Source organism: Olea europaea, chromosome 15, assembly GCF_002742605.1.
Source record: "Olea europaea var. sylvestris chromosome 15, O_europaea_v1, whole genome shotgun sequence".
In the NCBI taxonomy this organism is placed as follows: Eukaryota; Viridiplantae; Streptophyta; class Magnoliopsida; order Lamiales; family Oleaceae; genus Olea; species Olea europaea.
Window position 1 is genome coordinate 16,417,293 of NC_036251.1, and position 13,040 is coordinate 16,430,332.

The 13,040-nt window shown below is 32.9% G+C and overlaps 1 protein-coding gene across 1 annotated transcript; it reads left to right on the forward strand.

Moving 5' to 3' along the window:
- The first annotated feature begins 623 nt into the window (after positions 1 to 623).
- On the forward strand, positions 624 to 1,260 carry LOC111411298 (B3 domain-containing protein At3g18960-like). The gene is made up of 3 exons (XM_023041841.1): positions 624 to 686; positions 772 to 1,119; positions 1,213 to 1,260. Exons 1-3 carry the CDS (start codon positions 624 to 626, stop codon positions 1,258 to 1,260), a joined length of 459 nt encoding a protein of 152 aa, XP_022897609.1.
- The last annotated feature ends 11,780 nt before the right edge of the window (positions 1,261 to 13,040 follow it).

Consider the following 13,040-nt stretch of genomic DNA (forward strand, 5'->3'; position numbering starts at 1 on the left):
TAGATAAATTATAATGAGATGAATAGTATTTTTTTGAAAAATGAGTGGTTGAAAAGTTTTTGATTTACGTGTAATATTATTTTATTGAAGATTATGTGGTTAAAAGTAGGAGAGAGAAAAATTTAATTTAATGTAATGAGGAATAATGGGGGCCAAACACATGCTAAATAGCTTCTCATGTTTTCAAAATTTACCTTAAATCACTCCTCACATAAAATATTTACATATTTTTGCTTGCAGGTGCTCAACAAAAAGAAAATCAGATGTCTATTTACTCTTTCCTGATTACCATAGCTATTTTTTCAACACTAAATTTTACAGTTTTAACTTACATCTTGTTTATTGAGATGGACTAAATGTCAATCTTCAATTCTTCTATTAAACATCGAACACAAATCATGAATTTATTACCAAACATCATGATATTGTTCTACAACGATATATAGAATATATTTTTTTTTAGATCACATACAAAGTTTATCTTACAGACATGGAACTTTCATTAACAAACTTTCTAACTCGCATATACTGCAAAATTTACCTTAAAATATATATTAGGGCCTCCACAACGTAAATAATAGAGTTATTCTAACAAAATTTTCATTGTACTATATTGAGACAGAATGGAGGTGCCACATCGTTTTTTCAAAATCATTACTCCTCCACAAAACCATAATACCCATCTGGTTAGTCACACAAGAGTTTCTCCCCTCACATTTGAATGGATACATTCTTAATATTTCTCTTATACTTTTTAATGTATATGTATAGATGCTTCCCAGATCCTTTGTCAACGATTGGAGACACCAACTTGGTGACACAGTACGAGTAACTGCATATGATGATATAATTGTCACAATACGATTGGAAAGAGATAATGGAAGAATATATTTTGTCGATGGATGGGAACAATTTTTTGACCATCATAACTTACAGGATGCTCATATTTTGGTATTTGGATATAACGAAAACTCCACATTCAATATGACCATATTTGACCACTCTGGATTAGAGGTCACATATGACTCTGATGTTTCCGAAGAATACAACGCTTCACATACAGAAAACCCTGCATTTGAAATAACACTAACACCTCATCACAACAGGCATTGGGAAATTGTAGGTGTCATCTTTAATATTTCATTCTACATTCATCTCTTCCACATAAATTTGATTCAAAGATCAATTATTTATTCATTCATGGTTTTCCAGGATATACTAAGACAGTTCTCTAGATATCACCTACCAAGAGGTCTGTGAAGTGCTCAAATCCATGATTTTTTACATCACGACTGGGAGCTCGCCACAAATTTGCGACCAAATGGTCTAATAAGACGTATGACTATAGGCTGGTCAGATTTTTTTAGAGAAAAAGAACTACAAATGGGCGATACGTGTGTTTTCGAACTTTTGAACAGTGAACCCCCAACGTTCATCGTCTACAAAAAAGGCCACGTTGGTGGAAGTTTGACACGTCTATGAGACCTTTTTACTTTCTTCTAAATGAATTTGTATACATGGAAAATGTTTTATTTTCATGTATTTCTATTTTGTTATTTCCACGCCCAATTCTATTTACTCTTTTATTTACCAGTTTACTCCAGAGTTTGTGTACAACAAATCAACATCAATATCGAAGTTCAACACTATACAAGAAAAATGAAAAATCAAATCATATGAAAGTAGATTTCCCCCTCATTAATCATCGCAGGAAAAACCTCTAGATATTATTGCTACCACGAACTAAAAAGAAGTTGAAAACATTCTCCACTACTACCTGCAAACTAAAATAAGGCCAAAAGAACATACATCAACGATCGAACAAACAAAGAGAATAAATACAATATAAGCGCAATGATTGAAGTACAAAATACAGATATCCCAAATATAATAAAAACAGAAATAGTATACATACATGGAGAAAAGAAAGGAACCAATGAAACTCAAAGAGAAAAAGGAATAGCGTGTGAAAATGGAGAAGAAGAAAGAAAAATCTACCTAAAGTGGATACATCACTGTATATATATATATATTTTTTTTCTTTTTTTTTTTGTTGGTCTACAGACGGCCTCGTCTTGGCTCCAGAGAAGTAAAAAAATAAAAAAATTGCTACTGAAAGAGCAGACGGCGTCGTTTTTGCTCCAGGAAAAAAAAGTTACTATAGTGTGTAGAAATGGAAGAATCAACTGTTCTTTCTACAGTAGCAACACATTGCCCTTTTTATATAGTAGTGAAACATAACTTGACAACAAGTAACTTTTTACATACCTTTAATTTTGAAGAATTCAAGCCTAATAGTAGAAGAACTTATTTTCTAATATGTTGGCAAAAAAATTCTATTTTTTTTTTCCTTTCTTCTTCCTCTTTCTTTTTTTTTTTTTTTTTTTTTTTTTTTTTTTTTTTTTTTTTTTTCCCTTTTTCTTTTTTCTTCCTCTTTTTTTTTTTTTTTTTTTTTTTCCTTCTTTCTTTATCTTTCTTTCTCACTGTTCTCGTTTCTCTGTGTATTGAATATGGAATGGGATTTGATTTGTTTAAATGTGAATTGGATTGATATATAATCTAATTCATCGCCTCACCGTTTTGGAATTTTTTTTTATTTTTTTTTTATTTTTATTTTTTTAAAGCTTGGCATCTTTGACTTGACTTTTTTTTTCTTAAATTAATGTATTATACCAAAAGCATCAAAGCGTATACCACAGGAGTATGTTGTTTGTGTGTTCAAGAGAGATAAGAGAGGAAATTAGAGAACCTTTAACTAGAATAATGGAAGAGTTTTTCAGTGGCAGAAAAAGCAATTACGGAAATCTCAGCATTACAGAGCATAGAGAAATCTTGAGCATTCTTAAAAACCCATCTTCTCTTTGAAAAGGTCACTTGGCGTGCCATCAAGTTATCAATCTTCTTGATCTGAATCTCGTCTCACCATTTTCACAGTACACTCAAGGCGAATAAAATATTATACGTACATTTTGTCAGTATCAAAAGAAATAAACAGAGATCGAGGGATAAGAAATAACATTGGTCTTTGATAAAAATAAGGAAAAAAGGAGCGAAGTATATTTTCAAGTACAACACAGAATCTGAAACCACGACCAATAAAATGGAAATCACAGCCAAGAGAGAGGGAGAGATAGAATATCTATATATATAGAAAAGAAAGAGGAAGTCAGAAGAATTGCACATTATAAAAGTGGCAGAGAAAGACCAATAAAGTTTGTTTGAAAATTGCACATATTCCCCAGCCCCGGGGGTGGGGTATTGAGGGGGGGAGGAGAGAGAGTTACTGAAATTACGTTAATGTGACGTTGGTTTTGTTGAACCTTAGACCTAGCCACAACATTGGATAGGTACAATTCTGCCAATTAATGAGGCAACCTTGCTATACTTACACTTTATTTTGCACTATTTTTTACACTCTTCCTCGTGGCAAAATCTACATTCTTGATTTTAAAATCATCCATCACATCATCACACGAATTTCCTACACAAAGGAGGAATGTCGAGTGAATTGCCTATTTAGTCACTAAACTTTACACCAGGTTTCCATCAGGTCACTGAACTTAAAAAATCACCTACTTCATCACTAAACTTTCATTTTGTAATCTCGTTAGTCACCGAGCTCAAATTCTGTTAATTTTTTTAATGGAGTATTGATGTCGCGTGCTGATGTGGCCCAAAACTCACTTAAGAAAAAAAAAACTTGAAAACACATCAAACGAATTGAGAATTCCAAACTACCTTCACTGCCACCCACCGCCGGCTTCCACGTCCAAAAAACCACCATCCCACCACCTAGGCCGCCAAGTATCATCGCCACTAGTATCTGCCTCACCCACCCAACAAATCCCGACCAACATCCCAACCTCAAACCGCCCCAAAGAACCTCGGTAGCTACAAAACTCCTTATCGTTCCGGCTAAAAAACTTGGCAGCAACCACACTTCCAGTCACACCCATCACGGCCAACACATACCGGTCTCTTCTACACTCCAAGGCGCATCCAACCATGGTTTCATATCATCAAATAGTGTATCAATTCAAATTTTTCAGTCTCGAATTTTAGCCCCCACACGCACGCACCCGAGGTGAATTCTCCTCCAATTGACAGGCAAAATGATGTCATTGCAACAAATTGGACCCAGTAGAACTTTCAACAGGTTAATACGACCTTGGGTAACTCCTCAATTGAATCAATTAATCCATTACTTGCTCCAATTTTGTAAATCAAAATCTGCCAATTTTTCAGCCGTTTGACGTAAATTTGGCCCCCTTTTTCTGTTGAGTTTACGAATTTTCTGTCAATTGGTGGTGGCTATGGGCGTTAGCGATATGGTTGACGATGACTGATGGTAGTTGATTTTGAGGATGGAGATGGAGATATCTTTTCTTTTTCTTTTTTATTGGAGGGAGGTGGAGACGTCTTCACTCTTCAGCTGCTACGATATGTTTTCAGTTTTTTTTTAAGTAAGTTTTGGGCCACGTCAACCCTCCGTTAAAAAATTAACGGAATTTGAGCTCAGTGACTAACGATATTACAAAATAAAAGTTTAGTGATGAATTAGGCGACAAAATGAAAGTTTAGTGATGAAGTAGGCGATTTTTGAAGTTCAGTAACCTGATATAAACCTAGTGTAAAGTTCAATGACTAAATAGGCAATTAACTCGAGGAATGTCAAATAAATTGTCATGGTTGATATACATATAGCACTATTCTTAATGAGAAAGATCAATATTTTAGAACATCTTCAATGATGGTGTAAAATTGAATGTAAATTAATACATTCAAAACAGTTTTTGCATCATCATTTATATTTCGGTGGATATACACACACACACCCACACCGTAAAATGAAATTTGCATCTTCTTTGCATATCTCCATTGGATAGATTTTCGACCAATTCAAAGATCTAAATCTCTATTTTATATCACTATTGAAAATACTCTTAGGGCTTGTTTAAACCACATTATTTTCAAAAAAATACATTTTTCAATAGTTATTTGACATCATTTCAACCACATTCTTCAATAAAATAATATTACACGTAAATCTAAAACTTTTCCCTATTTTTTAACTACACATTTCCCATGAATTTGATATGAAGAACGCATTTTTTCCCTATAACATAGCTCAAACAGGGGCTTATACTTCAATTAATATGTTGGTTGTACATGTTAAATCACTTTAAATTGTACAATTAATTTGAGCTTATTAATTATTTCAACGACGTTATAACTTATTTGATTCAACTAGATTGTAATCTTAAATAAAATAGTATAGAATTCAATCCAAGAATAATGGATATAAATAAAGCCTAAACATGCATGTACCAAGTTCTTTAGTTGATCGCAGAGGTATAAAAATCTAGATACATTGGCAGTTGCTTGTAACCGTGAAATTGATGAAATATATAATGAAAAATATTATAAATGTCAAAATAATAAAATGACATTTTTATCCAAAAAACCAGTCCTCAATTGACAATATAAAAAATGTATTTAACATTTTTTTCCTAAATAACCCAACTGACCATATTTGAGTTCGCCCCTGTTCGAAAATTAGAACCAAAAAATATTTAATTTGCTCTTCCATTTTCATGTTTGTCAATAAAAATTTCACTTTTATGTACCTCATATAATTTCCTCGAATACGTATGATTTGAATAGCATGCTTTAGCAGAAGTATATGGCAAAAGCAAATGCAAAAACAAAGGATTAATATTAATATTCAGAAGCTAAAACATTGGCGCCTAATACACAACTCACACAATAATTTGCAATAATATCCTACTAAGAAAAATAGATAATAATTCTAGTATCCTGGCATCATCTTCAGTCGGAGGAAGTTAAGCTGCCAAAATTAAAATCAGCAGAGTCAAACAGATCTGAGACTACACTCTACTACGACAATACTTTTTTGTGTAAATTTGTAGGTTAAAAGAATCTAAAGAACATAGCATACCCCCAGCCTGAGGGAAGTATCAAATTCATGAGAATTGTTGATACACTGTGATGGATTGCTTTGCTCAATACCCTTTCCAGTACCCTCAGATTTCTGCATAAACAGTTCGCTCAGTGACTTGAGAACACGAAAAAATTGCTACTAAATTCCAGTGCATGCAGTAAGAGAAATTATATAAATTTTGAAAATAAAATATCAATTCTCACTTCTGCTCGCTGTTTCAACTTGGCATTTTCTTCCATTAGTTTAGATTCCTGCATATCAGAAAAATCAACTAATTAACCAAGCCCCTAGTTGTAGATTTTATCTTTTTACTGGATTTCTCTCTTAAAAAGTAGCAGCAAGAATATTTTTTTCATCAAAGGATAAAGTTCGAGGTCTTGCTTTTTTCACGAGCAAATTGATCTCTTTAAAAAACTTGTCATTCTTTCCGAAGGGAAGACAGATGTTTGCACAAAAAATAGAATAGGCAACACTATAAAACACAAAATTGTATGTAATAATACCGTTGTTTGCACTGCATGGTTTAGTCCTCCTTGTATTTTTATCTCTAGTTTGATTAACTTATCCATGTCAAGTACTTGGAGCTCTTCTCCCTTAAGCCGCCACAATTACAATTGTGTCTCAACTGTGCAATGAACTCAAATATGCATTACAAGAAATCATTAATTTACAGCCATATTTTACCTTAACTCACGAGTCTTGTCCACGTACATCTTGTTGAGCATGCCATAGCTACATCTTCCTGAGAGGAAAATGCAAATAGGGTTATTCGAATATCACACATGACATAATAATTTTCAGTACTTGAAATATTATCATGTTATTGACATTATATTGTTTAAATACAAAGTTCATTTATTTAGTCAAGTTCATCATTTACTTAGTTAAGTTTATTCACGTCTTTGGGATAATGCATGCGTACTTTAATAAATTAGTTTAGTCATGTACTTGGAAGATACACAAATTTTTTTAACTGTTAGTTCACATTTAGCCCTTGTTTGAGTCCCATTTTTATGTTGAAATGAATTTTATAATAGTGATTTTTTTTGGAGAACGTGTAGTTAAAAAATTAAGAAAAAATTTGTTTACATACAAATTATTTTATCCATAAAATGTATGGTTGAACTGAATATGAGAAAAAATGAATTATTGAATAATAGGATCAAATAAGGGCTCGATAACTAGTACATATATTAGATTAAATTCGTTCTTTGTGAAGCCTATAAAAGTTGAGTAGTCTCTTAAATATTATCTTCTCGTCCAAAGTTGTTGCATGAGTCATTTTTGGTGTGTTACGGAAATAAAGTTGACTGTTCTCTTGAATAATATTTTCTTCTCTTCTAGAAGTTATTGTTCCATCTCCAATTTTTCAACAAAAATAGCTTTAAAGCGAGGTTGTAAGAGTGTGAAAAGAAGAAATGACAAACAATAATTCTTTTTCATTCCTTGTGCACTAATGACAATGTAGTACGCGGAATATTTGAATGAAGGCATATCTTGAAAGTCAAGATTTGTGGGACTTGTCACATAGAGGTTCCGCACCTCAAAATGAAGAAGGCATGTTTAAAGCACAAAGAGATTTGCAACAAGCAACTAAGAGGAGGATAAAAAATGCTCTTAGTACGATTCATCGAGATTTTGATGATACAATTTTTCAAAATTTGTCAAATAGTACCTCTTCAAAGCAAGCATGTGGTATTCTTCAAAATATATATGAAGGTGCAAACAAAGTCAAAAAAATTTCATCTTCAACTTTTAGAGGAAAATATGGAGTTCTATCCATGAAGGAATCTGAATAAATTTTAGATTACTCTTCGCAAATATTGATGGTTATCAATAAGATGAATAGGTATGATGAAGTAATCTTCAAGAAACCAAAAAAGCTCCTAAATCTTCACATAAAAAAATTCAATTTTATGGTAGTGGCAATTGAAGAATCCAAATACTTGGAAGAAATAACCATTGATAAAGTCATGAGTATGCTCACAAGGAGAAGTTGAAAAAGAAGAAAGAACAAGCGATACAAATCTTTCTTTGAAAGACAATAAAGACAAGTACAATATGAACCAAAGAGGTAGAGGATACGGAAGAGGACATAAAAGAGGAGACCGAAATTTCCAACGTTCATTCAAAAATTAAGGGAATTATCAATACTTATAGAATTCAAGAGGACGAAGACATAATTCTCAAAGAAGAGGAAGAAAAAACGATGGTGGGGATATGATAAATGTCAAATTGAATGCTATAATTATCACATACTTGGTCATTTCGCATGGATGCGCATAGTAACAATGTGGAGGAGCAGCCCTTAACAATGTTAAAAAAAGGAGAAGGCAAAAAAACAAAAAATAAAAAACTTAATACTTTGTGTACAATGTACAAAAAGCAAGCAACAATCATATGAGCGGAGACAAATCAATATTCATAGAACTTAAAGAACTAAATGGTTATGTTACATTTGGAGATGATTCAAAGGTTCAAGTCAAGGATAAAGCTAAAATTCTCAACCTAATGAAGAACGAAGAACATCAATACATTTCCAATGTTTACTATGTTCCTTCCAAATATTTGGAGTTCGGGACAATTTTTGGATAAATAATATGACATCCCAATGAAGAATCAATAAATGATGATGAAAGATTGCAATGAAAACATGATTTCTAGATTTTCAATGACAAAATTGAATTTTCTTGTTGAATATTCGAAGTGAAGAAGTGGAGTGCTTGAAGGCATGTGCTAAAGATTCAACATGTTTATGGCATTTGAGGCTTGATCATCTAAATTTTAATGGTCTAAACCTCCTGACGATGAGAAATATGGTTAAGGGTCTACCACATATTCATCATCCAAATAAATTTCTTGTCTCTATGAAAAGCAAGAAAGGCATTCACGAAAGAAGCAAGTTTTCGAGCATCATGACTACTTGAATTAGTGCATACAGATCTCTGGGGAACAATCCAGCCCGCATCTTTTGGTAAAGGTAATTACTTCATGCTATTTATTGAGGACTTCTCTTACAAAACACCAGTGTATTTTCTTAGAGAAAAGATTGATGCATTTGAGGCTTTCAAGAATTTCAGGGCGATGGTGAAAAGTTTAAGTGTCACAAAATGAAAACCTCATATCGGATCATGGTAGTGAATATATTAGAAACACATTCAAGAATATATGTAAAGATCATGGTATTTATCATTCTTTAATAGCAAAGAGGAAGAGTAGGACTCGTGAAAATGACTCGAAGTATTTTGAAAACTGAGAACATGCAAAAGTTCTAGGCTGAAGCTGCTCAGTGTGCTCTATATTTGTTGAATCACTGTCCCATCTAAGTGTGCAAAATGACACCTAAAGAAGCATGGAGTGGATTCCAGCCAAGTACATCATATTTTTGGATTTTCAAGAGCGTTGCTTTATCTCGTGCTCTGAAAGAAAGGATAAAACTAGATGCAAGAGAGAAATATATCTTAGTTGGCTGTGTTTAAGATCAAAATGTAATAAGCTATACAACCCAATGAATAAGTAGGTGATCACTAGTAGAGATGTTGAGTACGACATTGGAATTGGCAAAATCAGCAAGATTATACTATAATTTTTTTTTTCCTTTCGATGATGATGAACAAGTTGATGTGATTCGGCCTCAAATATCACCATCAACTCCACCTCGAAATTATGGTCAAGATATAAGTTCATCTTCATCATTTTCAAGTAAAATACCACATCATTTTAGAAGTCTTAGGGAGATTTATTTTGATACGGAGGAGTTATGTCGACATCTTGGGAAATTAACTTTGTTTTGTCTATTTGCCAATCCTGCAGTTATTGATTTCGATGACGCCATTCGAGATAATCAATGAAAGAAAGACATTAAAGAAATGATAAAAGCAATTAAGAAGAATAATTAGGCAATTGGAAGCTAGTTGAGAGTGGACAACATGTTTATTGTTTGAGAGTGGATTAGGAAATTAATTAATTAAAGAGAAGAAAATTAAACAATAAAATATTACATTAAATGGGATCCACCTACATGATTCTACTTGGGTTGGAGAAGACTCGCTCTCGAATCTTTAGTCACTCATCCAACACATTATAGAGACGGTTATTCAACTAATATGTCAATGTCATAGATATTATCCATATATCTTGATTCTAAAGATCATGAAAAAAATTGTGCAATTAATTAATTTTTTTCACTTCTATCCCACAGTATCCCAACAAATTCACTGAAACATTCAGAGTTATTGCGTTGCAAAATTTTGGGATGTCCAAATGGTCCAAGTATATTTGATCCTATGTCTAGTTCAACCATGTGGCCTTCTACTAGAAACTGACCATTTAAGTGTGAAAATTATTTCATTTACATCATAGTGGTTCCAATTTTACCAACTTCCATAATTTCATGATGATCATCTCTTGACATTGAGAATTGATTCTCAAAATCAGTAAGTTGATCCATATTCTTCCTCAACGAATTTGTGTCTGACTCCATCTTAACATCAGTACAACAATATGAATTGTTGTTCCCACGGGTGTTGCTCGCCAATCTCATAACCAACGTTAGCCCCCCAATTACCGGAACACTCTCTATCTCTGAGTTTTCCATTTGCAACATATCTACAGTCAAGCTCTCAACTAAACCCATCATTGCACCAGTCTCTTTTAGCCATAACATGCACGCCATGGTCACTGCCTCCTGCCTCTCGCCTATCGGCATAAAGGTCACTCACCATCTATTGTGGAGGGATAACCAATCTGGCCACCTTTTTGTGTCACGACCTCAGGATATTGACAAATTTGTATTAGCTCATGTCTACGGTTTCCATTATCAACCATGAAAATAAGACGTTTAACTTGTCCTCCTCGATCCATTGTTGGAAGCATAGACTAACTATGATATCAACTAACACATGCGAAAGCTTAAACAATAACAAATATGGGATTAAAAATGAAAATTCGAATACGAATTAATCATTTAGGTGGATAAATGAAAAAAAAATTGGAACTTTCTATTCATATAAAAAATCCACCACCATACAATTCAATTATAACACCAAATTTATTCAACACTCCTAACTAGCCTTTTATGCAAAACAAACTCAAGAAAAATTACTTATTTCGATTAAACTCCTAATCATAATAAAATGATAATGGACTAGTTAATTAAAAAAATAAAATTGAACAATATAATCTTAAAGTAAACAGACTACTTGCATCATAGATTTAATTGGGCACATGGAGGAAACGTAAATCTGCAATTAATAAGCTGGAAACAATCTATGTGCAATATTTAAACTCATACGGCAATGTTTAAAATTGACTGCATTAATTCGATTTTGAAGTCTTATTTATCTTTATTTTCTTGTTATAATTACAGTATATGAAGCATAATCACGAACAACAATTTAAAGTTGAATTGTCTATAAATGGTATGTCTCACCTTAAGTCAGAAGAAAAGTTGCCCTAATTTGTTGGAATTCTCTGATTACCTTCTATGCCATTCAATTAGTTGCATCATGCTGCAGAATGATACATCGGGAAAAAAATTTCAGCTAATTAAACTAAGAGCAGATGAAATCAAAATCTAATACTTCTATAAATAGAATGAGAGTTTGCTATCAAATACACAACTCAAAGGTACGAATTAATGCATGTTTTGTAATCAATACGAAATTCAATAGTATGACGATTCTTTTTACTTTAGCAAATATATTCAATCATACTATATTCTAGAAGGTTAATTTAAAATGCGTGCAGCTGCACTTATGTGTTTGCGTGAGACTGTTGAAATTATAGGAATTTGTTGTACACCAGGATGTTCTGACAGGGTTGACACCTCTTTACCACCCTCATCATCTACTGATCCCCAACCTTTTATTAGTAATACCAAAAAGAAAGAGTATCTCAAAACTGAAGCAAGTAGAACTATATATTAGTTTTCAGTTTTTCCCTTTCAAGTGCCAGCTAAGAATTATAGGGACCTTGTGCATTTACGAGTGTGAAATATTTTCCTAGTGTCACTTTGGAACGTGGAATATATATTGGTTAACCATTTAAGCTGTTAGAAAACATAAATTAATAAGTGTCCTCGTAGATGTTGATAACTACTTGCAGAAAGATTTTTGATTCCATATATAGATGTTAGATGTTAACGTTTGAAACTTCAATAGGTCTACGTCTTGTTTAAGCAATGGAAAAATCCAATATATCTGTGAGAGATAATATCTGATTGAATAGTAAGCCAATGGATTTTCTAGTGCAAGCTGGAATCAGTATTTTCATGTCGAACTGCAAGTCATGCACAAATTTCTTAATTGTGGGCAGCTAAAGACTTCAACTTAAGACATTGGCGTGATATGGTACCATTTTAAACTATATTATTTTAAAGCTTAAAGATATGGGGAAAGGAGTATGTTCTCGATAAGACAATATTGGATAGGAAAACAACTAATATCTCACATGTTTAAGGTACATAGCATGAACCTTAGACAAAAAATAAAAAAAATAAAATACAACCAAGCCATCTCTCACAAAGGGTGCTATTGCACTCATGACTTATACTGCCGACAGTCCCACATTGACTCTCAAAATGAACATATTCAATAGCATTTGCCCACTATTAATGATCAAAAGATTTGTTGAAAACACCTCTGAGCTACGAGAATACTTTTTATTTTGTTCCATCCCTGTGTTCACATTTTTCTGCATGATTATTGTTGTTCAACTATACATCATGCCCTGCCGCCTCCCCTTCACCAAAAGCTAGTTTGCAGAAGCACGCTGGAGAAAAACATTTGATATATATCAACGTACCCTTCACCCCTAGTCTTGTTCGATTCTTTGTATAACACTTGTAGATTATTTGCATCCATATCCAAGCTACAATTCTCTACCTGATAATTTCCATTACTACCCAATTAATTCCTAGCTTCTCAAAAGAAGTTTTCTGTGGTTTTAGCCCATTAAAATCTTTAGTTTTTGACACAAAACTAGCTAAGAATTGAAACTCAGTAGCCAAAAGCATCAAAGCTTCGACCCCAGTAGCATGTTGTATGTGCGTGTTCAAGAGAGAGAAGAGAGGAAATTA

Bases quoted from the DNA above. Each gene is read 5' to 3' on its own strand.
- LOC111411298 (XM_023041841.1), top strand. From the start codon at position 624: ATGGAGGTGCCACATCGTTTTTTCAAAATCATTACTCCTCCACAAAAC. The intron at 687-771 runs GTTAGTCACACA...GTATATGTATAG, and splicing joins AAAACCATAATACCCATCTG to ATGCTTCCCAGATCCTTTGT. The intron at 1,120-1,212 runs GTAGGTGTCATC...ATGGTTTTCCAG, and splicing joins ACAACAGGCATTGGGAAATT to GATATACTAAGACAGTTCTC.